General features: G+C 38.3%; 1 protein-coding gene across 2 annotated transcripts in view; it reads left to right on the plus strand.

Moving 5' to 3' along the window:
• ldlrad4a (low density lipoprotein receptor class A domain containing 4a) overlaps positions 1 to 27,946 on the plus strand; it is a 105,498-nt gene that overhangs the window by 17,802 nt on the left and 59,750 nt on the right. For both annotated transcript variants that reach the window (XM_067412188.1, XM_067412189.1), the window contains exon 2: positions 17,050 to 17,514. In XM_067412188.1, the coding sequence (XP_067268289.1) occupies positions 17,475 to 17,514 (40 nt within the window). In that variant the 5' untranslated portion in view covers positions 17,050 to 17,474. The remainder of the gene's footprint in view (positions 1 to 17,049; positions 17,515 to 27,946) is intronic.

Raw genomic sequence — 27,946 nt, forward strand, 5'->3', positions numbered from 1 at the left:
AAACATGAAGCTTCGAAGCTTTACAAATCTTTTGTTTTGAATCAGTGGTTCTGGGCGCCCCCCATTGAAAAATAACATTGAACCATTGAAATTTCGAAACACTTATGACATAACGAAGTCTTGTTTACTGAAATCACGTGACTTTGGCAGTTTGATACATGCTCCGAACCACTGATTCGAAATGAAAGATTCGTAAAACTTCGAAGCTTCACGAAGCAGTGTTTTCAAATCGCCCATCACTAGATATTGTTGAATAAAGTCGTTATTTTATTGTTTTTGGTGCACTTAAAGTATTCTCGTCACTTCATAACATTAAGATTGAACCACTGTAGTCACATGAACTGTTTTAAATATGTATTTAGTAGCTTTCTGGGCATCTGAAATTGTTCATTATCTTGCAGGCAATGCAGGCCTCACTGAGCCATCAGATTTTATCAAAAATATCTTAATTTGTGTTCCGAAGATGAACTAAGGTCTTACGGGTATGGAATGACATGAGTAATTAATGACAGAATTTTCATTTTTGGGTGAACAAACCCTTTAAGAATCAAAGTAAGTTTAATTAAAACAGTCAAGATTAGTTAGTATTAACATTAGTTACCGTAGTATAGTTTTAAATAGTTTTTGCTGAGAATTATTTTTTAGAATCATTTTTTAAAATACTTTTTTGCTTAGTTGTGTCAAGCTGTTAGAGAATCTTCCTCAAACAAGGATGTTTATGTTATGTCTACCTGAATAAGTTTAACGATACATTTGAAGTTAAATCTATTGCTCCCTTGAGTACTGAGGTTTGTAACATCACAGTAACGCAAGAGTGCACATTAAGTATGTACAACAGTAATTTTAGGAACTGAAATTGCTCTTATAATGCTCGAACCAAGCAATTGAGTATGTGTTTGTGAACTTTTGTAATGTCAAATGTGACTCAGTAATGTCAGGCCCGCCCATCTTTGTGTCTAAACTTGGGCCTTTTAGGACACACGTTTAGAATTTAGTTTTGTTTCTCTATTGTACTCATACATCAGACGCATAGACAGAACAGACATGGTTTAATTCACCACATGGCCTTTGAAGTCAAATGTTTAGTCTGCCAACAGATTGTGTGTGTGTCGAGGTATGTGGAGACGAGATAGCAATCTCCCCCCACATGCACGGTCAATGTAATGCCTTGTCTGTCCTGCTGGAGAGCGCGTGCCCTGCGTGTGACCTCTGTACTGAGACACACACACACACTTCTGAAGAGCAGTCAATGACCCTGTCGTCTAGACACTGTTAGTGCTACCGTAAGAACCATTGATTGGGTGGAAGCTGACACTTCCAGCATTGCTGAGAGAGAGTGTTACTGACAGAGAGTATGGACCCTCCCCCCACCCCAGCATTAATGTCAGGGCATTTTTGCTGTCCACACCGCCATGAACGCACACACACATCGATAGTGACCTGCCAGGGTGTTTTTCTCCAGTCCCCTATGGAGTGCTGTGGTACTTAAGCCCCAAAGTCTTCTTCGCTTTTAGACGTGTACCTACAGTTGAACATGTAGCTATACTCCATTTGATAGCGTGCACGAATGCAGGCGGTCGACAAATGCGCTCTATAAAGATTCATCTTTGTCCAGTGTTTGCACTATTTGTCTCCAGAAGTTATGTACTCTTTTAAACAAAGGTTCCGGCTGTCTCAGTCATAACCCCCTCATACAAGCTCTTGTCAATGTTGGCGTCTGTTGTTGTTGCAGTTTCCGGTATTTTGTTGTTCTTCCGTCTCTTTAGTTTAGTTTTCTAATGTGAAACAATTGCCTGGGCCAGTATTGCCACTTTGTGGAACAACTTATTTGTGCAAAACACATTCAGTGCTCATGTGAGACCTGCACATACAAAGTACAAAGTAAAAACACACTGCGTGGAATACTGTATCCAAATGCTTCTACAAAGCACAGTATGACTTTTTTATATTTTGATGAATTAATCGGAAGTAATATTAGTCCCAATTCTTTCTTGAGTCAATATTTGATTGGAATGTTAAAGGGTTAGGGTCATTTATTACTCACCCTCATGCCGTTCCACACCCGTAAGACCTTCGTTAATCTTTAGAACACAAATTAAGATATTTTTGTTGAAATCCGATGACTCCGTGAGGCCTCCATAGCCAGCAATGACATTTCCTCTCTCAAAATCCATAAAGGTACTAAAAATATATTTAAATAAGTTCATGTGAGTACAGTGGTTCAATATTATTATTATAAAGAGACGAGAATATTTTTGGTGCGGCAAAAAACAAAATAATGACTTATTTAGTGATGGCCGATTTCAAAACACTGCTTCAGGAAGCTTCGGAGCGTTATGAATCAGCGTATCGAATCATGATTCGGATCACGTGTCAAACCGCCAAACTGCTGAAATCAAGTGACTTTGGCACTCCGAACTGCTGACTCGATGCACTGATTCATTATGCTCCGAAGCTTCCTGAAGAAGTGTTCTGAAATCGGCCATCACTATGTATGTTGTCATTTTGGTTTTTTTGGTGCACCAAAAATATTCTTGTCGCTTTATAATATTAATATTGAGCCACTGTACTCACATGAACTGATTTAAATCTGTTTTTAGTACCTTTATGGATTTTGGGAGAGGAAATGTAATTGATCCTTATGCAGGCCTCACGGAGCCATCGGATTTCATCAAAAATATCTTAATTTGTGTTCCGAAGATTAACGAAGGCATGAGGGTAAGTAATGACAGAATTTTCATTTTGAGTGAACTAACCCTTTAAACGTTTTTTTTTTTTTTTTTTCTTTACACAACATTTCTTGTAAATTGTAAAACAAGTATTTATTTTTAATATGACCTTCAGTACTTACAATTGCAATATGTATTGTGCAAAGTTTTAATTTGCAGTATGCACTAAATACCTAGATTACATGATACATTTGTACAATACATGTGCAGTATTCAAATGAAACACACTGGAATACTGTATACTACAATGCACAAAGCACAATATGACCTTCTATTTCAGTTTGAGGAATGAATCTGAAGTAATTTTGGGCTGTCAAACGATGGAAATTTTTACTCAAGTATTGAATGCAATGAGACGTGGCTGCAAGTAGCATGTTTGAAACATTGGATATTGCATACTATTTCACATGCTATTAATAGAGTACGGTACCTTCTATTTTTTTTTATTTTATCAAACTGCCATAAGTTAAGATAAACACACAAAATTTCTATTAAACAACAATTTTTTAAATGTTTATTGCTGCATACTGTTTCGCATACTGTTTTTAAAATAGTAGGCAGTACACAGTATATAGAGTGCAGTATGAAGTAAGTACTACACTAGTATTCCTTTCCCAACATTCTTTGACTTTATCAGGGTTTATTGTGTCCCTTTGTGTCTATCCAAGCGCTTGGCATCCTCACACCTCTGTTTCTCTCTTTTTTTAATATCGCCTCCCTTTATTCATTATAGTCTGGCACCCTCAGTACCAAACGAGACGTTAATGTGCTTGTGCCCTTTCCATGCACTCTCTCTGGCTCTCTCTTGTCTTCTCTCTGCCCCAAAAGACGGACTCTCAGCTGACACCTGAGGGGCCATAGGAAGGTCACAGACACCTCATGTCTTCATGCACTAGACAAACACACATTCTGTCATTTTCTGTCTAGACTATTATTTTAGCACATATCTATCCTGCTATTGTTTTGTATTTTTTTCTGAGATGGATTTAAGGGGTAGTTCACCCAAACATGAATATTCTGTCATCATTTACTCACCTAATTGTCATTCCAAACATGAATTACTTTCTTTTCTTTTTCATGGAACACAAAATAGTTATTTTCCATACAATGTAGATATATTTTGGCTGTCAAGCTCCAAAAATGGGGGAGAAAACAACAACAGCCATAAAACAACCACAAAACGTCTCATGTCTTCCACAGAAAATAAATAGGGTTTGTAACCAGAACTTTTATATTTGGAGAAACTATTCCTTTAAGACAGAAACTGATAAAATAACCACATCAGCAAAAATAGAAGGTCAATTAGAAAGGACGAAATGAAGCCCAGGTCTGCACTTCTCCAGCCAATAACGTCAACCAATGATCTGTGAAAGTTTCTGCTGCAGATATATAAGATCGTGTTGTCTGGCTGTACCCGATGCTTTGTATCAGCCACATTTTTTTTTTAAAAAAACCTGTCCTTTAGAAACGAGTACATTCTGATATAATCAGTAAACGAGGTATCAAGCTGAAACAGCTGCATTAGCATTTATCTGATATGTGATTCAGCTCCTGATATACTGATCTGACTCTCGTCGTCTTGAGCTTAAAGTCCTCTGGAGTCATAATAAATGATCTATCAATGCTTGGGAACATTGTCTATTTTCTTTATTGCAATATGGGAGAGATTTAGATTGTGTGAACCTCCGCAGTCCTTTCAGCATTATATAACTAAATAAAAAAAGTAGCAAAAAGGGCCATCATGGTCACAATGTATTACCATGATTTTTGAATATGTACCATGGTAATGTCATGGTGTTTTTTGAAGTATCTTACAATATTAGTGTTTTTAATTGCAAATACCTGGTGTCCAACAGTGTTTTGACAATGCTGGATGACAAAAATGTACAGCAGTTTATTATATATATTTTTTAAAATCTGACATGTTAAGAAAGTGCTATTTTTTTATTAAGTGTTTATTATATTATATTATTATATTATTATATTATATTATATTATTATATTATATTATATTATATTATATTATATTATATTATATTATATTATATTATATTATATTATATTATATTATATTATATTATATTATATTATATTATATTATATTATATTATATTATATTAATTATATTATATTATATTATATTATATTGTTAGTTCCTGTCCTTGATCCTGATTGGTCAATAGATGCTTTATTCACGATAAAACACGGCTATGACCGCTTCACCCAACGGTTCTGTGTATCACTACACAACACCCTTAGCAACCACTCTTAGCAGCCTATGTTCATAATAAAAAATATGCTTAAATGTCTGCTGCAATATCTTGTCCTTTTAACAGTTAAGGGGTTTTCCCGTGACTGACAGCGCTAGTCAAAGCATTTGTCAGTTGCGTCTTGTTCCATGTTCACAACAGTTCAGTCTTTTCAATGCAAAAGTCTTCACTACTGACTGACACACTCATAAAGACAGTCTTTGCCGCCAACTAATGGCGTAATACTGTAACTTCTGTTGCTGTTCACGGTCAGGGACTATTTTTTACGGCGAAAGGAAGGCCTTAAAAAATTTACTTCATGAAAGTTCCATTGATACATATTTTTTGCCTTTGATATTTGTATTGTGTGGTAACCATTTTATAAAAGCAAAAGTTACTCAAGGCTAGTGCTGTATCGTGCAAGTGGCTGAAGGGCGTTGTTAGGCACGACCTCGTACTTTATTGCTTACATATATTATATTTATATTATATTATATTATATTATATTATATTATATTATATTATATTATATTATATTATATTATATTATATTATATTATATTATATTATATTATATTATATTATATTATATTATATGCATTTTTTAAACACTGTTGTCCATTATTTTGCTATTTTTACTTTCAGTTTTGTGTTGAACTGTGCTGGTTGTTGAGTCACTTCATATACAAAAAGAACCAGTCTCTCGCCTGTCACAAATCGTGAAGCCTTGTTCAGTACATTTTTGTGTTTCAATACAAGGAATCTTATATAAAAAGGGAAAAATATGTTCAGAAAAAAAAACAAAAAACACTTAGATATCCTAGATCAGGGGTGCCCAATCCTGTTCCTGGAGATCTGCCTACCTGCAAAGTTTAGCTCCAACCCTGATAAAAAACACACCTGAATCAGTTAATTAAGATCTTCAGGAGCACTTGATAATTACAGACAGGTGTGTTGAGCAGGGCTGGAGCTAAACTTTGCAGGTAGGTAGATCTCCAGGAACAGGATTGGTCTTTACATATGTTTTATTTGATAGACTGTTTGTACGACTTGAATCGTTCTCGTCATTTACATCACTAAGGGTCAGAATATTGTACTTCAGTTCAACTTAAATCACATTTTTTTCCCCCTTTCCCAATAAAGTTACCGGCCAACATAGCCAACTTATTTATTCACCTAAGCCAATTTTTACTCGCATTTGGCACTTGGGAAGTGTTTATTTTGGACCCTGCTAATATAGATAATTTGATATAATACACATGAAATGAAATCAACACTTATTTTATGCAATGTTTACTCAAAATGAATGAAAAACGTTAAAAAAACAGAAAATATTTAATGGTCGTTGACAAGGCTGTCGTTAGACTTTGGAAAAGATTCAAAGAGCACTCCTGTTAATCAGCCAAACAGACAGACATGTTTTTTAATGCTGATAATGTCCAATTATTCAGTTCAGTAATCATTTTGTATACATCAGTATAACATGCTGTCACTTTCCTATACCATAACTGTACTATGGTACCACTACAGTACTTTTTTTTTTTTTTTTGTAAAAGATAAAAGCCCCTGTCATAACTCATCTACCCACACTGCAACACTTCTCTCTCTCCTCTGCTTTTTCATTCCTATTTTTTTGTTATTTTTTTCTCATCAGGAACAGGGCAGAGATTAAAAATGTTCTGCTGGCTTTTCTTTTCCCCGTGAGCTCTCAGTCTCGCCAGCCGATTGAAAACGATGCAGACGGATAATGATGCGGGCGAGAGACGGAAGTTTTTGTGCAGGGAGGGGGAGACGCATCCGCCCACAATTTTTATTTCCATATTTTATTCTGTCGTAAATGAAATAAAAGAGAAAATGATGCTGTTTACCTCCGATATGCTCTGCTACCATCAAGTGTTTTGATTCCCCTCTGTGCCAGCCGGTTCCCCACACCCCCCCATCGGCCCACGCCCTGCATGAGAGTGTGTGAGACGGTGTCTAGCTCTGGCTGCAACTTGTCTGAGGGGAAAATGTGATTGTGGTGGGGGTGTTTTTGGGACTTTGTGTATTTTAAAGAGAGACAGAAAGATGGTGAAGGGGGGGTGTTGCCTCGTTCTCTATGTCTTGATAAATCAATCTTGAGGCTGGCAGATGAGGCGGGCACCACAGAGACACTCTCAGACTGGCACCATTCAGCCCTGAACCCCTGTGCACGCACACACACCCAGACAATAATGAGACCCCGGCACAATACAACAATACACATATTTCAAATGTGAGGCGCAAATACAGACTATACACAACAGTTCTAGACCTGTCAATCTTTTCCATGTTTTATGTTTCACAATACATTCCCATGAAACATCCTGTAATGTGTATTGGCCATAAAATGTCAAACACTGCTACAATGAGTGTTTTTATATATATATATATATATATATATTTCATTGTGGTATTCTACCCAGTGTGACACCACAGACTTTGAAACTAAAAGCCCTGACTTGTGTAATGTCATTTAGGAGATTTTTTTTTTTTTTTTTCGCTGAGTTTAAAACTGCTTGCCAAAGCAAATAGGGAAAAAAAAGAAAAAAAAAAAAAAAAGGCAATAAACAACATCAAACTATTCGTCCCATGGTGATTACATATAGGTAGGTGTGCTCTGTGGCTCCGCCTTCTTTGGCGTGGAAATCTTCTCCAGTTCATTCCTTTTGTTCAGCCTGTTGAGGTCTGACGCGAGTAAAACATGAACACACTGGAGAGTTGCTTTAGAAATTGAGGTTGTATTTCTTATTGAAAGGAACATTGGCACAGTTTTTCTTGTTTAATAGCTGCCTGTTTTAAAGCAAACTTTTGTATAAAATGCTAAATAAATGACTTGACTGGAGTGCCAAATAGCAGTTTGTGCAAACATATACACATTTCTCTCATCAGATGATTTCTTAACTGCTGTTTTCTCACCACTGTCATTTTTGTCGTGCGTTTACATGTTCATCTAAATGCTGCTCTCAGCAGCAAGATGTTTGCTAACAGTGTACTGTTACACTGTTGCACTGCTGAGGTATTTCAAACTTTGTTTTACCGAAGAACCAAAAAACAAAGGAACCTTGAGCAACCGGTAAAGTTGTTTATTGCAGTCGTGGCTGGTTAGAATAGAAACTCTGATTTACATTTACTACTTGTCGCTTTGTCACATCATCCCTGGTTAGGGTGGTTCTTGGCCAGAATAAGGGTGTACTCACACTAGGCGCTCTGAAACGTGCCTGAGCACGTTTGACCCTCAAAGCCCGGTTTGTTTGACAAGTGTGAGTGCTCTGTTCCGTGCCCCGGCGCGGTTCTTTTAGCCGGTGTTGTGCCAAATTTTGACCCCCTGCCAGATTATTAACCCCCTAGTATTGGTAACTTTAGGAGTAGGTGTGGGGGAGGGGTTAGTATTAGGGGTGGGTTTAAGATTAAGCAATCAGGTAGCGACTTCAACAAGGGGGGTAATAATCTGGCAGGGGGTCAGAATCCGGCACAAGACCGGCCCTGGCCAGCTTGGAAGAGGTGTGCCAGAGCGCGGTTCACATGCAGTGTGAGCGCAAACCGTGACTGAGCACGGAACAGCTACTACTTTTGAGTGCGCTACTTTCATCATTACGACAGCAAACATCTACTATGATATTACACTTATCAATTCATGTAATTAATTCAAATGTATTTGGGTTTATAACGGGTCTGATTCTCACCTTATTGATGAACAGAAATTGTAGTTTGCGAGTAAAGCTTTAAATTCCACCATTAACGTCAGCTGCTGTAATAATCGTCTAATACGTGCAATAAATATATTAGGCAGTATCTGTGCATTTCTTCCTTTTTTCTTCCATTCAAAAAGTTGCATTGTATATGACGTAAGCATGCTTCGGCCTGGAACGTTAAGTGCAATGTGAGTGCAGGCCAGCGGAGGAGAGGGGAGGGGGGACAATCGCACTCGGGCTCGGTTCAAGGCAACCATGCCTAGTGTGAGTACACCCTAAGCTGCAAAGTAGAGGGCTGAATTGGGAGAGTGATCCAGCGGGACCAAATACTAATCTCGAGGGAGTGGGCGATTTTACCTTTGCTGTAGGTGGGAGTTGTATCAAAAAATACAGTGCATAACAAGAAAGGCGTCATCAAATGAAGTTCAACGCATTCGATCAGTAACATTCTCTTCCTCCGTAGCAAGCTAGGCCAAGTGATTCATTCATTCATTTGTTAATGTTTTTTTAGTTTTATATAATATCTTTTTGCTATATGTTAATTAGCAAGGCTACATAAACACTAGGGCTGAGACAATACATCGATTCTCATTCGATACAATGAAACTGGATCGGTCCTGTCATTCTCTCTTGAATCGATTCTGAGCTTAGTTTTAACAGCAGATGGCGCTCTAGGCTGGTTTTTAACTGCACACTCAAATGCTCACAAAGAAGACTGCTGGACAGCGATAGTGTGTTCGGCTGCGTCATGTAAGTGGTTAAATTTACTTGCACCTCGGCTCAGAATGCTTTTATGATCAAGATTTGTAATTCGCTTCAAACTTTTGGAACTTTATGAATGATTATTTTAGGTTTAAAGGTTCCATAGAACGCTTTTTCACAAGATGTAATATAAGTCTAAGGTGTCCCCTGAATGTGTCTGTGAAGTTTCAGCTTAAAATACCCCATAGATTTTTTTTATTCAGTTTTTTATCTGCCTATTTTGGGGCATCATTATAAATGCGCCAATTCAGTGCGTGTCCCCTTTAAATGCTTGTGCTCCCGCCCCCAAGCTCGCAACTCCATAATACATTGCATAAACAAAGTTCACACAGCTAATATAACCCTCAAAATGGATCTTTACAAAATGTTTATCATGCAGCATATCAGATCATGTAAGTATGGTATTTATTTGGATGTTTACATTTGATTCTGAATGAGTTTGATAGTGCTCTGTGGCTAAAGCTAACATTACACACTGTTGGAGAGATTTATAAAGAATGTTGTGTTTATGAATAAAAGAGAGCAAGTGTTTAATAATGAAAATAACGACGGCTCTTGTCTCCGTGAATACAGTAAAAAACAATGGTAACTTTAACCAAATTTAACAGTACATTGGCAACATGCTAACAAAACATTTAGAAAGACAATTTACAAATATCACTAAAAATAACATGATATCATGGATCATGTCAGTTATTATCGCTCCATCTGCCATTTTTCACTATTGTTCTTGCTTGCTTACCTGCATAACTTCTGATTATTCGGCTGTACTGCTCCAGACATTAATACTGGCTTGTCTAATGCCTTGAACATGGGCTGGCATATACAAAAGTCGGGGGTGTACATATTAATGATCCCGACTGTTGCGTCACAGTCGGTGTTATGTTGAGATTCGCCTGTTCTTCAGAGGTCTTTTGCACACATCAAATTTACATAAGAAGGAGGAAACAATGGTGTTTGAGACTCACTGTATGTCATTTCCATGTACAGAACTCGAATTATTTAACTATGCCGAAATTCAGTTTTCAATTCTACTACAAGTAGGCAGAGTACAAAGTGTTTCTAAAGCACATATAGTGCCATCTGCTGTTAATAACTAAGCTCAGAATTCAAGAGAGAATCGCAATACATCATAAAATATCAGAATCGCTCCAGATTCTTTGTATCATGAATTGAGATTCAATGTCCAAGTCCTAATAAACACTTGTGTTATCTGAGGTTTTTATTTCCTATTTATTTTAATTTGCGGGTGTGGGTAAAAGTGGATACAAACATTGCGGCTGTGTGCGGGAGTGGAGCATACACTTTTACAGGAGCAGGCGGTAATGGTCAGAAGTTCAGCAGGAGCGGGTGGGAGCGAGTCCTGCACATGGTTCTACTGCAAAGTGGGCCAGACTTTATGGCGATACTTAAAAGTCTGGAAGAGATGTTTGCCTGAGGCCAGGTCTGCTACAGCCAGTGCCACCCTCCTGAGTACTCAGTCTGCTAAAAGTGTGCGTGTCTGCCAGGGGAGGTTTAATTGAGCTGTGACTCATCAAATGGAGAAGGCAAAAGGCTTGTCACACTTGGGTGCATGGCAGGACTGTATTGAATCAGTGGTTGCTGAGGACAACAGGTGTGTATGAGTGTCTGTCCAGTCAAAAAAAAAAAAAAACATATAAAAATGAGAGTTTGAGAGTAGGTGGATGTTCTATAAATGGGGTACTGCACGTTATCTGCCGGTTTGTGTATGTGTATCAGTGTGTGTTTGAGCACTGTTTAGGTGGCAGAATATGCCTGAGAGGATGAAATCTGAGCTTGGCACATCCGGGCTGATTCACAGCTCCTTATAATAAAGAACAACAGAGACCGAGAAGGAAATCCTTCATTGAAGAGCAGATAGGGAGACGATGATGGGTTTTGGGACCTTACGTAAGATAAGATTCATCAAATATTCTTGTTGGGTTATTACGTGGGCACTCCTACGCCAGAAGCAGGAACTATGCCAAATAATGGCTGAACAGGATGAGTGCTTCTAGCGGTCTAAATTCTTTTTCATTCTAATAACAGTTAATTAAAACCTCTTGAATTGGGATGGTTTGGTAGACCAACCAAAGGTGGGTCCAAAATTCGAAACATTTATTACTTTATATTACACAATGAATGTTTTAAGAGTATATTTCTGTAACCACGAAAGTTAGGTTACGGTTTATTCAGAAGGTGAGCATTCACCTGGTGCTAAATGGGGGGTCCCCTCAATACCCCTGGGGACACGAGATACACCCCGTTGTAGTTTTATGTATTTATGACAAGCAAAAACTAAAAACTAAAATAAAGTCTTTAAAAAGATTTTTAAAAAGACTCTCCTGTAAGTCATTGTATAATTCACACACTGGCTATTGAGTATGCAGTTTTATAATATAAGACAGTTTTGTTACATAAAATGTTGGGAGCGTTAGTAAGGAGGTTATCCAAAGTGTGGTCAGAGGCAAATCTAAGATTAAGATTAGGGTTGGGAATTAGGGTTAGGGATTCTCAGTCGGCTTGGGACATGGGGGGACGTAGTGAAACAGAAACTGAAGGATCATTTGTAGGAAACTAAGCCTCTGTAAATTCTGGCAAGTTCCTTCCTACCTACTGACAGTGAAGGGCCCTAGCAACAGAACACTGGCCTTGCAGTAGTGGATTGAGGGAACTCTTGTTTTTTCTTGAGTTTGAAGAGATTGAGTTTAATTTGGTAAACACTGTTAGGCTGACTCCCTGCTCTCAGTTTATCTTCTTCATCAGCTCCCTGCTGAGGTGTGTGCGGTAGGCTTCTAGTGAGGTGCTCATAAGGTGGATATGTAATACAAAATTGCAATGAGAGTGACGTGGGGTTTTGGTAATGATCTAGGAGAACTTGTGTAAATTGTTGTTAATAGAGTCTGGTGTGCAGGTGCAGGCGGCCATTTTTGTAAATTTGGCCAGGCTTTGGCGCGGTCTTCCATGAGATGTCTGACTCATATTTCATGTTTAGAGTTTTTTGTTGGTATTGGCTCCCTTTGTTTAACCTGTCTCCTCAGCACTGGGGTACCACAGGGTTCAGTACTTGGCTCATACTTTTCTTCATTTGCACTTAAAACTGTAATACATTCATTATTTCTCTTATAACATGTTGCTTATCTCAGCACGTCTCATTTCCTCCTCTCTGGCTCTCCACCTATGATCTTAGAATGGATCTCAGCATGCCTTTCTAACATATCAAACTGGATGCAGACTCACTTTAATACTTAAAATAAATAAACTTCCCTTAATACATCTCAATTGATGGTCATACAGTCATCTATACCAGTTCCCTAAAACAGTAGGAGTCACCCTAGACTATTTGCAGTGCTGTATGGTCTACAGTTCTGCCTTTTCTTGGCTAAGCTGCTCATCCAGGCAGTAGTCATTTCATGGCTAGGCTAATACAACTCACTTCTTGCTGACCTACTTGCATCTTTCAAAAGCCCCCCAGAATACCGGAACTTGACCTGTATTAACCTCGATATATTTTCTTATGTCAAGCCTCTGCTCAGGTCTGTACTTCAGCTCTCATTAACTACAAGAATTACATTAAAGTATTTGACCTGCAATGCTAATGTCTAATTTACTAATTTGTCATTTAGATGATTCTTTTATCCAAGGTTATTTAAAATACACCTGTAGCAACCTGGGAAGGGACTTCACAGTGGTGGTAGTTCATGAATCAACTCTTCGGGAGTTTTAACCTACAATGTTTTTGTTACCAACCAAGCTCTTTAAATACTAGACTACAACATCCCAATGGTGCCAATAGCCTGGTCCCCTACAACCTTCAAACACTCCATCATCCATCTCTCCACAAAGGGTTTCTGCTCGTCCAGGTCTAGGATTCTTTCAAGTCATTCCTCAAAGTACAAGATTTATTTGTCACATGCTCAGTTGTAATAGCACTGAAATGTTTTCACACATTTGCATGTTGGGTCTCCACAACATGTCTGTAAGTGTAACGACGATGGTGTGTGGGTGGAGGTTTCACCTTCACTGTACAGTACGTGTTTGTGTGTGTGCTTGTGCTTGCCCCTCAGCCAAACTGCCTTTATCTGGCATGGTGGGAAGTTGTTATATCGTTAATCAATGTCAGAAGAGCAGCATGCCCTTTGGCGTTTCTCATCTCAAAGGAGAGCGCTGCCATGTGGCTGTGTCATAATGGAAATGTATGGGCAGCCATTGATGGGCAAATGTAAGGATTAGTCAGTGTATCATGTCAAAGCAGAGCCTCAAGATTTCTGTCTCAGAACCTTTTGTTTATCATTCAGTCATGACCGAAAGCATTTATATATCTCCTGGATAGTCTCCGCTTCAGATGTGCTTTCTTGGCTTAGTTTCGAGGAACAAGACGTGGCCTGTAGAACAGATCTATGGTCAGGTGTACCGATATGAATGACACACTGCAAAGTGAGTGACACACCTGGGATTTCTATACAAGGATTCCTGGATGGTGTCAGCTTCTCAAAAAAGTTTTAAGAAGTTTTAGAAAGTACCAGGGACACTTAAAACAGTAAGTGAGTGCAGAAATGATGCAGATCAGCCCTTCACATTACTCTATATCTGCTGCAGTTGTTGCACTGAGGCCCTATCTTCCATTTTCAGTTCGTCACAGCGCGCCGCGGCGCTCTGGCCGATCTCCAGAGAGAGATATTCGTCGCATAGAATGCTGACACAAGGAGGAACTGTCCTCAAGAAGGAGGAGAGGAATGAGAGAGCGTCTTGGCTTGTGCATGCTGACTGATATCGGAGCTGTCAGTCAAACAATGAACAAACTCTGTCCTGGGGACAAAAAGAAAACTTCACTCACACTCCTTCCTAACTTCCTACACATCCTTATCAGTACAAATCAACTTCACTGTTTTTCAAATTAGACATTCTCATCCTTGAGTTAAACGTGGACTTAATAAATCCCTATCTTGAGCAAAGTAAGAAAGCCGACATTCAGTCCAATCTATATATTTAATTTTTAATCTTTTTGGTTTGTCGAGAGATTTAAAGTGCCGTTTTAAAGAGTGTGCATGATCATACATGCTCTAGTACATAAGAAAGAGCCTATGATTGAATCTTTAAACAAAGCAAAATAACTGAGGAAAATAAGAGAATTAGTCCTCAGATTTCATGTCTGTGATTTGTAGCAAAAAAATCTTGCATTAACTCGATTTCAAACTGATTACTTAAAGGTGCCCTAGAACGCTTTTTCACAAGATGTAATATAAGTCTAAGTTGTCTCCTGAATGTGTCTGTGACGTTTCAGCTCAAAATACCCCATAGATTATTTTTTGTATTCAATTTTTTAACTGGCTGTTTTGGGGCATAATTATAAATGTGCCGTTTCAGTGCGTGTCCCCTTTAAACGCTCGCGCTCCCGCCCCCGCCCCCAAGCTCGCAACTCTGTAATACATTGCATAAACAAAGTTCACACAGCTAATATAACCCTCAAAATGGATCTTTACAAAGTGTTTGTAATGTAGCATATCGGATCATGTAAGTATAGTATTTATTTGAATGTTTACATTTGATTCTGAATGAGTTTGATAGTGCTCCATGGCTAAAGCTAACATTACACACTGTTGGAGAGATTTATAAAGAATGAAGATGTGTTTATGCATTATACACACTGCAAGTTTTTAAAAAATGAAAATAATGACATGGATCAGGTCTCCGTGAATACAGTAAGAAACGATGGTAACTTTAACCACATTTAACAGTACATTAGCAACATGTTAACGAAACATTTAGAAAGACAATTTACAAATATCACTAAAAATATCATAATAACATGGATCATGTCGGTTATTATTGCTCCATCTGCCATTTTTCGCTATTGTCCTTGGTTGCTTACTTGCATAAAGTCTGTGTGCTGTTCCAGACGTTAATACTGGCTTGTCTAATGCCTTGAACATGGGCTGGCATATGCAAAAGTTGAACCTTTAAAATAAGTTATTATCCACCGCCTGCATGACATCATTAACCAACGTGGTTAAATTACAAATTTGCGACAATACAGTTTTGTGACTAGCTAGTTGTTCTCCTCAACGATGCATTGTACAATGGTAGATAAGCAGTGAGTTACGCACCCCTGATCTAAGAATGTGAAAAACTAAATATTTTCAGAATTGACTGTCTGGTTGTCTGAACTCTGAGATTTGTATAATTTTGCAGACTCAGGGTCATGGTCAGACCAGACAGTGAGCAGACATGTTTCTTAATGAGTGTTAACATAGTTCTTCTGTTTGAAAACATTTGGACTGAGTACAACAGAATTCAACAGAATGCAGAAATCTCAAGATGCAATTGTTCAAATTTGTTAAAGGACTACTGGAAGATAGTGATTTTATTGCAATGATTTGGTAGGTCAGGTCACAGGGGTTGTTTAAGGGCTGGTTTAAGCCCTTTCACATTTCTTTGCTACAACCTTACACATTCAGATTAATGTATTTGTCCATTATGTTGGTTCTTGTGCTGTTTTTTGTGCAACCATTCAGGTTAAAAAGAATCCTTTTTAAAATCTTTTAAAGGGTTAGTTCACCCAAAAATTATGTCATTAATGACTCACCCTCATGTCGTTCCAAACCCGTAAGACCTCCGTTCATCTTCGGAACACAGTTTAAGATATTTTAGATTTAGTCAGAGAGCTTTCAGTCCCTCCATTGAAAATGTTTGTACGGTAGACTGTCCATGTCCAGAAAGGTAATAAAAACATCATCAAAGTAGTCCATGTGACATCAGTGGGTAAGTTAGAATTTTTTGAAGCATCAAAAATACATTTTGGTCCAAAAATAACAAAAACTACGACTCTATTCAGCATTGTCTTCTCTTCCGGGTCTGTTGTCAATCCGCGTTCATGACTCCGCAGTGACGCTTAAAACTTCTAAAACTTTTAAAATCTTCAACTTCACTACCATTCTGCTGCGCTTCATCCAGCTGTTTTTGAATGTAATGATGCGCCTTATTTAAGCACCCATTAAGAACCATGTCCAGTCAGGACAGCCTAATTATACAGAGCTTTCTTAAGAATGATTAGTCAAATAGTTGTTAAAGCATCCGATTTTGAAAATATGTACATTCCTAGACTTTAGGGTCAATGTAGACGCCCATGTAGACCTCTATAATAGATGGCTATAGAGTCTCCGGTTCCTATTGACTTGACTGTCACATGGTGCTTTGATAAATAAGAGCCGTCAAAACCATACTGCTGTGTCCAGAGCTGCCCTACACATATCCATATTCTTTGCTTTGACTTTTATTCTACACATTTGTGCTTTTTGTTAAAAATGTTTCATTTGCCTTTTCTTGTTGAGCGGGCTTCTCTTCTCCCTGTAGTGTTTGAAGTGGAGATGATTTTACTTTCAGAGGTGTGCATGCCACCCCCAGTTATATTTATCTCCAGACTTCAAAGTGCCACCCTGCTGTGTTTTTGCATCTGAACAAATAAAGACGGTTGTTTCTCCAGTGTAGTCTTCCATATGGCTCTCTTCCGAAATGAACCAGCCAAGGGGAACAGGAATCACTTGTTCAAATATAATCATGTTAACCTTTTTTTTCTCTCTTTCTCTTTCCTTTTAGTTTCTCCTAAGATGAAACTCCAGCACTCCTGAAGAAGAATGACACCCCTGGCACATTGGATAGGACGGTGCCTGTGGGCATCTGTGTCACTCACATGCCAAGCCTGAAAAGTGGAAAGAAAGAAGGCAGTTCTAGCAGACAGGTCGAACACTTCCAAGCTTTAGAGTGAAACTTTGCACAATTGGCCATGGCTGCATATCCATGGCTTGGAGGATAGGCTACCTTGTTTAGCAAGCATTTCTTACCACAGTAAGTTTTGTAACTGGTCATTTAGCAAATCCAGCACTTCCTCTGGCCAGGAGGGGTTTAAAGAACAACTGCCACACATGAGTTGAACCAGAGGATCCAAAATGGAGGTCACACAGCAACGCTCTTTCTACTGGACTGGTTAAAGCTGCAGTCAAAAGCATTACTGCAAGGGCAGTATGCAGGCAGCTGACTACCCAGCCACATATAATAACACAGGTAAGAATCACTTAAATTAAGTAAATTTAAGTTTCTCCTTAAAGGTTTACACACATAAATTCATATTATATATCAAATATTAAAATTGATGTATTTGTATTTTATTTATATAGCACCAATTTAATACAACGTTAGTTGTCCAAAGTGCTTCACAGTGCCAAGAAAAAACAAAAGTAGAAAAAAATAAATATAACAATACAAAGCACACACATAACACACATTAAACATCACTCTCAATCATTAGATTGCATTGATGTACAATTGCATCTTATTAAGAATCCCCACAGGTGTCAGTATAAAATCAAATCAATTACTTATCAAAATATTGCTTAGTTCACAACCACCCTATAATAATAAAAATCCACCCACTCCTTTTTTTTAAAACCCATAAAACCCCATAAAAACCAAAACATTCTCATGGAACAAGCGGTCTTCATTTTCTGAGCAATGTGACTTCATGAAAGTTTATTATTTCCACGTGATGTCACATTGCTCAGCAAATGAAAGCGGCTTGTTCTGTGGGTTTTGAGGGTTTTGAAACTTTTGAGGTTTAATGGGGATTAAAAAAACTGGGTGGATTTTTATTTACATTGTTCAGGCTCCGCCCACGACTGCCGTATTAGCATAGTTTCCGCCCTGAATTAATTGTACACTGTCCGCCATTGTCTCTATGCCGGAGCAGCTGTAGTGACAAGAATGTCTGGTAAGCAATTGAGGTGTTTTGTTGTTGAATGTAAGAGTGAACATAAGAGTCTTCATTTACTCCTGACATCTGAGCAGCTGAAATATCGCAGTGGATTAGTTTTATTTTTGAAGAGAATGCGCCACAGATCTAATAGACACATGCGATTTCTGTCCCTGCTGTTTACGTTCACAGACATAACAGACTGTTTATGTGAACTTTGTGTGTTTTTGACATTTTGACATTGTGTTTGACAGTTTAAGCACAACAAAAAACACAAAAGAGAAGTTAGTTTAATACTCTTGCAACATGCCATCTGACAAGACAGCTTTCGGTTTGTGTGCTTCAGATGTGTGCGCTCAGAAGAAGATAAATTAGAGGTTTAAACTGATATACCTTTAAAGCACATGGAAATAATAAACTTTGATGATGAAGAAGAACTGCACTGTCCGTGAGCGTGATCACAATATAGATGTTAATCAAAACCAAGCAGATGTTTTGTTAGTATTTGGCACAGTGATCGTCACAGACAGGAGCTGTGATTGTGGAAAGGGGAGCAGCAGCTCAGTTGCATTTAAAGGCACAAGCACGAAATGGTATGTTTTTCCTTGCACAAATGTGTCTTTACAACATAGTATAATGATCCGTGAGGTCTTTTAAGCTGAAACTTCACACACACATTCTGGGGACAGCTGAGACTTACATTACATCCTGTATAAAGGGGCATAATAGGTCCACTTTAATTGTTTGAGAATACATGACTTAAAGGTAGGGTAGGCAATTTTTTTATAAACACTTTTTGTTATACTTGTTGAAACTATACACATCCTGATAGCAGTCAAATAGAAGCAATAGAAGTAGGGCTGTGACGGTGGCAAAATTTTACTACCGCGGTAGTAAATCACCAACAACCGCCGGTGTTGCGGTGGTGGGGTCCAAAAGGGCGGCGGGGTTTGGTTGTATTTTTTTATATATATATCAGAGGTTGCGTTAGACTTGCGTTTCGCCGTCATTTTGATGGATCGTAAAAAAATCCATCATAATCAATAATTACCCGTCATTTGAATTTTTATATTTTTATAAGTTAAGAGCTTCTGATTTTGTCCACATTTTCATTTTTATTCACGAACATAAGCAAATGGGCCTAGTTATGCATTTATTTATATTATGAAAAGAAAGTTGTGTTCAAGTTTTCATCTTGAACACGTCACAGATTCTGAGTGAATGCGATCATCCGCTTTACTACTGTACATAACGAAATAAAAATGAATGAAAATCAAAGAATAAGTTGAAAGATACTATCTTACCGAAATCTGCATCAGGTCAGTTCAATCAGTGTAGCAAACAATATCACATATCACCTCTATCAATATCACCTCGGAAAAGCCATTCGTTGACCATGAACTTATAGTCAGCAAGAAAAATAACAAAACAATTATGTAAGTAAGCATAATTAACTTTATTATTATAGAATTAAAGACTTAATCTGGGTGCTCGTCTGTGTGTAATCAAGCGCATCATTTTCATTTTGTTCTGGAGACTCGCGCTCTGCTGCCACACTAGAGCGCACTCCCCACCTACTGGACAGGGGTGGGAATTACAGTTACAAGCTACATAACGGACGGCCTGCAGATTTTTTTCTGTCACTGCTTTAAAAAAAAATCCATCAATAACGGAAAATTGTCAGTTAACGTGACCTCTGATATTATACCGTCACAGCCCTAAATAGAAGTGGTCTAAATATTAACCCCTTAGCATTCCTGTAAAATTTGCCTAAAATGCAGAAAAAAAGAAAAAAAAGAAAGGCATACCCAAAATAAATTGCATGCTGTTCTTGAACAATTTGGAGTATATGCATGGTTTTGGTCTCTTTTGAAAGGTATGTGTACTGCTGGTGGTACAGTGGAAAGCTAACAGGTTAAAAAAAAATATACATCTTCTGTGGAAGTCTCAGGACCAAATAATGTTCGTCCAAACATCACACGCACATCAGCACATTTCATGAGACTGCGTAGAGTTGTAGACAGACAGTCACAGAGCACCACAAACAAACAGCAGCCACCTTTTTCAGTTACTCCTAACCCAAAACAAGATGGCAACCCATGACATTCTATCAACACCGAAATTAATCTGCATCAGTCAGGTGGTTCATGTAAGAGCTCTAAAGTTGTTTACGTTCATTATTATTGTAATGTTATGTGCTTTGAGACATGAGGTAATTTACCACGAGGTAATGTCTCTCTTGATCCCTTGTAGACTCTGCTGTGCTCTTTCATGTATTTTGGAAGAGACATGGCTTTGGATAGCGCTCTGAAGGGAGGGTGGGTTCTTATGCTTTTAAAGCTAGCTTGCTATTGCTAGCCTCTCCGAAATTGCCTACCTTACCTTTAAATCTTTTCAAACTGCAAGGAGTCACTATCATGTTAGGAGGTTATGTTTCACAAAAATCAAAAAAGAGAATGTTTTCAGAAAGTGAAACTTCTGTCTTTGTGCGGGGCCGGCCAAGTGCTGACAATGAAAATACTCCAGTATCCAGTTTTTAATATCAGATGTGGAATTTGAACTTGGAGTGGAATTTGGACCCATACATCCAAAAATTCCTGAGAGACCTGAGGTAGAGGATATTGTTTTAACAACTGGATGGGCCCCAAGCTGAGCCGGGGTCACAATGTTCTGCTATTTTATTCATCATGGAGAGAAATGAAAAACCAGAACATTCTGTTCAAAAGCATGTGATGGGCTCTCCAGCTGAGGGGAAAGAGCGCCGGCCCACGATCTTAAGCAACCTGTCAGTCAGAGAAGTCACAACAGAATTAAATGCCTTAACTAGCAAAACCAAATAAACATTACAAAGCTGGATTGAAATTTAACACAAAAAAAAATTTGCACAAAAATCTGAATCAGAAGGAGCTTTATTGCCAGTGTGCTTGCACACACATGAAACTTAACTTGATATTGAAGCTTCCAGTACACAAACAAATATAACAAGACAAATAATAAAATGTAAGAAAAAAATATACAAATTATAAAGACAGATATGTAGGATTAGTCAGAATAAACATATTTACATATAAATATATTGACATTCTATTGTCATTTTAACACCTTTATTTTGTTCTAAACCCACATGACTTCTGTGTAGCACAAAGGAAATTCTGCAAAATGTCAGACATGCTCTTGAACATGTGGAGCACCGTAAAAGTAGTTCACATTGGGTCTCATTCATGAAACATTAGTAAATATAGGAGTAAATATGTGAGTGATTTGCACGTAAAGAGACCTTCCTGAAAACTCTTCTCCTGATTCACAAATACTTCGTAAACGTCAGAAGTGATAGTGAAATGTGTGTGTGTTAATGAATTCCAATCAGTTGTAAAAAGGGAACACGCGTGCACGCTCATTCTCAATTACCATAAATCCCGCCCATTAAATCCGACTGACAACTATATATGGGCATCATTTTATGACACCAAACGAAGGATTTTGGCCATTTTATAGGAAACAATTTCCATAACAATTAAGGGGCCATTAGTTTGCCCAGCCCTATTGAAATCAATTAATTATTTGATTAAAGTGCTCCGCAGATGCTATTACTGGCTCTCACAATAAAGGTAAAAAGAAAAAATGTATGTATTTCCTACATATAGTATTTTATCAAAATGCTGTATAAATATGTACCTTATTAAGGTGAATTAAAATGCAGCCTTATTAATGAGCAAAACGTTCGGATGTTAAACGCACTATTTACGCGTGGCTGGGAGCAAGTGTAGATTTCTTTCGTACCAACTAACATTTGGAAAATACTAATCTTTTAATGAATCCGAAAATTTACGCCAGAACCACTTTACACACGATTTACACAAAAATTCGTTCTGCTCGTGTTTCATGAATGAGACCCATTATGTGTGTGCTGTATTCATTTTTATGTTTAATTTAAACATGGCATGTTAACACGCGTCACCTCTAGAAAAGCTTCAGTTTGCCATATTTTAATAAATTGTGAAAAAATGTATTAATTTTTTCGATCCATCAATTCAGTTTTGTTGCATGGAAAAGAGCAGCTTGAACATTCTTCAGAATATATTCATTTGTGTTTCATGCATAAAGGAAATTTAGGTTTTAAGGACATGAGGATGAGTAAATGTTAAAAAAAGTGTTGTGAAATATTCCTGACCATAAGTTTAACTAAAATACAGAAATTGACATATTTTATTGCTTTAAAACATTTGAGAGAGACAAACATGAAGCTTAGTAAATCTTATTATACAAATACTAATAATCACAATCCAAGTGTCATGTAATTTGTTATATATATGTGTGTATATATATATATATATATATATATATATTATATGCCAGAGACACATGTCTCTGGCATTGTTTAGTCAAGTCACTTTTGATTTAATATCTGTTTAAGTTCATGTTATCCCAATTAAAAAAATGTATGCTGCCACTGTTTTTATGTCAATATGATTTGATTTAATTTGCTGATGATTTTGCCTAGCAACAGAGACTGAAACTACTGATGCCTGTGCTTGCTCACACACACACACACACACACACACACACACACACACACACACACACACACACACACACACACACACACACACACACACACACACACACACACACACACACACACACACACACTGTATTCTTCATGGAGAAGGAATTGTGTTGGTGTTTCATGGCAGAGGCGTTTTGAGTGTGGACAGCTTCCAAATCGATTCCTGTCATTTTGTGAGCCCACAGCACACAGGTTTGCGTAGGGAGATTCGGATAGGTTGGGGGAGTTTACCGTGGGCTAAATGCCGGGGAATGTGGTGGTACTAAATGAACGGGATAGGGGAGAGCAAAAACAATCGATACTTGGGAGGTTAAACTCTGGTTTGCTGGGCTTGTTTTTAGGTTTGAGCCGTGGCGGTGGACTGACCTGTTTAAACACTCCCGTCTAATACGTTCACTTTAAATCTAAAGTTAAAGGTGTTTCAGAATCTGACGGAATTAGCTTAATAGTTTTCAACTTTAAAAAAAGACCATCACACCAGCTATATGTAGTACAGCGTCTAGCCCTTGTCTGTTTTACATTTTACTCTGAAATGTTAATAAAGTGAGAACATATTGCGACGGCTGCTCTGTCTCGCACTTTTTGACTCGGTTCTGCTATGCATGCACACTTAATTATCCAAGCTCAGCCGGCGGAGGTCATTCTCTTCTCACCACGACACACACCGCTCCCCCTCAATGTGCTGGGGAATTTGGCGCAGAAAATTTTGCAGGCTTCCTCGCTCTTATTTTCTTTTCTTAATAAAGGAGCCAAGACCTGGAGGCGGCGACAGACACAGACTGAGGGAGAAAGACAGGGAGGGGAGTGTTGAAAGTGACAAAAGATATAGCGTGATGTGTGGGAGACGAGGTCCAAATAAGATTAAAGGTATTAAGAACAAAACTCATTTCGCAGCCTTGGAGGAAAAATCCAGCGGAGAAGTACACAAGACTTGTGTAATGCAGCAAGACATCTTATCCAAAACTAGATGGCAAAGTATCAGTTTATTTGGAGAATCAAAAAACACAATATCTGATTCTGGCTAATTAACTAGTCCACTAGCCAATCAAAAATAGCCCAAAATTAGCCCTGTGACCCTATCCCAAATAACAAAACTCAAAATATGCCACTATCATACCTAAAATACATATTTTACAGTCACTGTTATATGTCATACACAATTTAAACTTGAAAATCGCTATATAGTTGTATTCATAAACAGTCTATTTTGATAAAGGAGCTCAAAGGCTCCTTAACAATGCTCCTCTCTAACAAAACTCATCATCTAGCACAGTTTTATCATTGATAGACTATTAAATGGGTCAAATATTTTAATAAGTGCATTTTGTCGATTTACAAGTTTTCAATTTAAAGATTTCAAGCTCAAATTTTATTTTTTTTTTAAAAATGGATGAGTCATTCACAATCAGGGGCCGTATTCACAAAACATTTTATCTTACCACTAAGAGTTCTCCTAAATAGCAGTAAAAGTTCTTAGCTAAGCTTAGCTTTTTTCTTAAAACCTATTCACAAAGCTGCTGAGACAAACTTTTACTAAGGAATAGAGAGAAGTCTCAAGCTAAGAGTAAGGGTGGGGTTGACCTTGTTGCTATGGAGTAAACACACAGTGATTGGCTGATGGGGGAGGAGTCAGCGATTTAATCATAGAAATATTGTAGAATGAGATGTCATATTTCCATATTAAAATAAAGGTTTTAAAATACAAATGTTGCCCTATTCAAATAAATATTTTTATTAAAAATGTTGCCATATTCAAATAAAGGTTTTAAAATGTAGGCTAAGTGTCACTAATTAAACTAGTGTATATACAGTTAATTGTGGACCGCCTCTTGGATGTCTGCATCTCAAGAGAATGCAGAACGCAAGCGACAAATCATGTTTTATAAACAAAGTTTGGGAGGATTCAAACGGTCAAATTAGCTCGAGAGGAGGAATATATACACAGACGAGAGCCGACTCGCCTATAGTTACTTTGACAGTTTTCTGCATCCCTCCGCCACCCCGTTCTTCTCTCTGAGCTGGGGATACAGGGAGAACTTTGGGTTTGGGCTAAATTCCAAGCTCGGAGCCCTCGATCCCCTTGGACAGCACACCAAATACGCTTAATTTATTATTATTTTTTTTTTAACTCTATTCAATCATTTGTAAATGTGAACTCATGAAAACCACTGCCACAGGTATTATCCATCGGACAATATTATTTATTTGTTAAAGATTTATTTTTTGGCACCTCATTGTAGATTCAGATCTACAAATCAAAATGTATTGCATTTATGAAGAAAAAGTTCAGCAACTCTATCGCTATTGCCTCAATGGTGTTCAGTGTCTTTGGGTGGATTAGGATTGTTTGTGATTTGGTCTTAGTGATTTAGGAGTCCTCTTGACTACTCCTAACGTTTCACAGATTTAGGAGCTAGTTTTAGCACTAAAATGCTTTGTGAAATACTTTTAGAGCAAAAATTTAGGACTCCTAAAATTAGGACTGACACGCCCATTATTTTTAAGAGTTTCTCCTAAATCGGCAATTTAGGAGCTACTTTTAGCCTTGAGATGTTTTGTGAATACGGCCCCTGATCAATAAGATGAATTTCGAAAGTAGAAAGGATGAATTTCCATTTCCACTTTCAACAGGCAATCCAGGCTATTGGTAAACGTGTTAACCAACAGTCAATTAGCAGTTTAAACATAGATTTTTAGGCTAATGTTGTAGGCAGCGCAGCCTTTCTGATTTTTTGACAATAGTTGACAAAGTAATTGAATGTCAGTAAATGGTAATGTAATAATTTATTGCAATAATAGCGAATCATTTGAAAAAGAAGCATTACCATTTGATACTTGGCAATGCTCTCAAAGATGAACATTGATTCTTTGCAAAAAGACTTTGTCAACTTTGTCAAAAAGTTTTAAAAGTAGGCATTGACTGCTTTAAGATGGGAGTAGCCCATTTTGAACTGGAATGCCCACTTTTCATGATCCAATCAAGTCCCACCATTCATTGTTTTTTCTTGTTGAGTATCCTGTTCCACATTGTGGAAATAAAGTGGGTCGTGAATGCTATTTCATGATGTCAAATGGAAAATTAAGATGAAAAAGACAACAAACCACAGACATGAACAGCTGACACACTTGGCCTGAACTTGCCGGCGGACTCCGAATCCCACGTGCAGGGTAAATTTAGGCACTGAGGCTTCTCTCACACCCATGCATCCCATGATCTCAACCGGCCGCACACAGATGGCCTTGTCTGACTGCTTCAGGGGAGCGGAGGGCAGGTGATATCAACAGCCGGGCCAGGGAAGAGAACCCAGACACGCAGGGTGGTTTGAGGTCTTATCAGGGTCGGATGAGTCATGAGAATGGCAGGCGATTGTGCGACGGGCAGCCGATGACACGGAGAGCGGTCAGAGAGCATCAGTTTGGCTGAGCAGACGGGGGAAAGCGAGTGAGAGAAAGTGTCCTGCTCTACTGCAGGACAATAACACTGCTGCATCAGACACACTGACAATGTACTAAATGACAGTCTAAAGGCACGGTGGCATTTACTCTTGATCTGCAAAATTTTACATAGGAAATTCATTTCAATTGGAATCTGCACAATCTGGAGTTTATGGTGAGGCGAGACAGTGGGTTCAAGTTCAGCAAGTTGACCAAATGAAATTTCTGTGTGAGCCGTGTATCACATATATTGGCAATTGATAATAGTCCATTTTTGTCATGAAATTTCATCAAAATTACAGTAACATGACCACACCTCAAGGAAAGAATCACTATTACTGTTGCTTATACATAGGATTAGTGAAGTAGACAAACTCCTAACTGAAGTAGTAAACTTTGGTGTTACACATCCTTCACTGTTTTTGATACAGAAATTATTCATACCTCAAATAATACATTTTGTTGAGTAGAGGTATGCTTTTTTTAAGTGATTAGACAAGTTTTAATTATTTTAAGTGATTAGACTTACATTTAACTTGAAAAATAACTCAACTTTAAAAATAAATACTTTAAATATCCAATCTTACCTGGATACATTCAGTAAACACCAATCAGGCATTACATTATGACCACTGGCAAGTGAAGTGAATAACACTGATTATCTCTTCATCACGGCACCTGTTAGTGGGTGGGATATATTAGGCAGCAAGTGAACATTTCGTCCTCAAAATTGATGTGTTATAGGCAGGAAAAATGGGCAAGCGTAAAGATTTGAGCAAGTGCCAAATTGCCAAGGGCCAAATTGTGATGGCTAGATGACTGAGCATCTCCAAAACTGCAGCTCTTGTGGGGTGTTCTGGTCTGCAGTGGTCAGTATCTATCAAAAGTGGTCCAAGGAAGGAAAGTTGTGAACCGGCGACTGGGTCATAGGTGGCCAAGACTCATTGATGCACGTGGGGAGCGAAGGCTGGCCCATGTAGTCTGATCCAAAAGATGAGCTACTGTAGCTCAAACCTGTCAGGGTGCCCATGCTGACCCCTGTCCACTGCCAAAAATGGCAACAGTGAGCATCAGAACTGGACTACAGAGCAATGGAAGAAGGTGGCCTGGTCAGATGAATCACATTTTCTTTTCAAGTGGATGGTTGGGTGCGTGTGCGTCGCTTACCTGGGAAACACATGGCACCAGGATGCACTATGGGAAGAAGGCAAGCCGGCAGAGGCAGTGTGATGCTTTGGACAATGTTCTACTAGGAAACCTTGGGTCCTGCCATCCATGTGGATGTTACTTTGACACATACCACCTACCTAAGCATTGTTGCAGACCATGTACACCCTTTCATGGAAATGGTATTCCCTGGTGGCTGTGGCCTCTTTCAGCAGGATAATGCATCATGCTACAAAGCAAAAATTGTTCAGGAATGGTTTGAGGAGCACAACAATGGGTTTGAGGTGTTGACTTGGCCTCCAAATTCCTCAGATCTCAATCCAATTGAGCATCTGTGGGATGTGCTGAATAATTGGAGGTCATGGAGGCCTCACCTCGCAACTTACAGGACTTAAAGGATCTGCTGCCCTTGGTGCCAGATACCACAGCACACCTTCAGGGGTCTAGTGGAGTCCATGCCTCGATGGGTCGGCTGTTTTGGCAGCAAAAGTGGGACAGACACAATTTTAGCAAGTGGTCAAAATTATACGCCTGATCGGTGTATACTTAATCAGTATGTACTTCTATTGCAAATCTCA

The sequence above is a fragment of the Chanodichthys erythropterus genome, chromosome 15 (assembly GCF_024489055.1).
Source record: "Chanodichthys erythropterus isolate Z2021 chromosome 15, ASM2448905v1, whole genome shotgun sequence".
NCBI lineage: Eukaryota > Metazoa > Chordata > Actinopteri > Cypriniformes > Xenocyprididae > Chanodichthys > Chanodichthys erythropterus.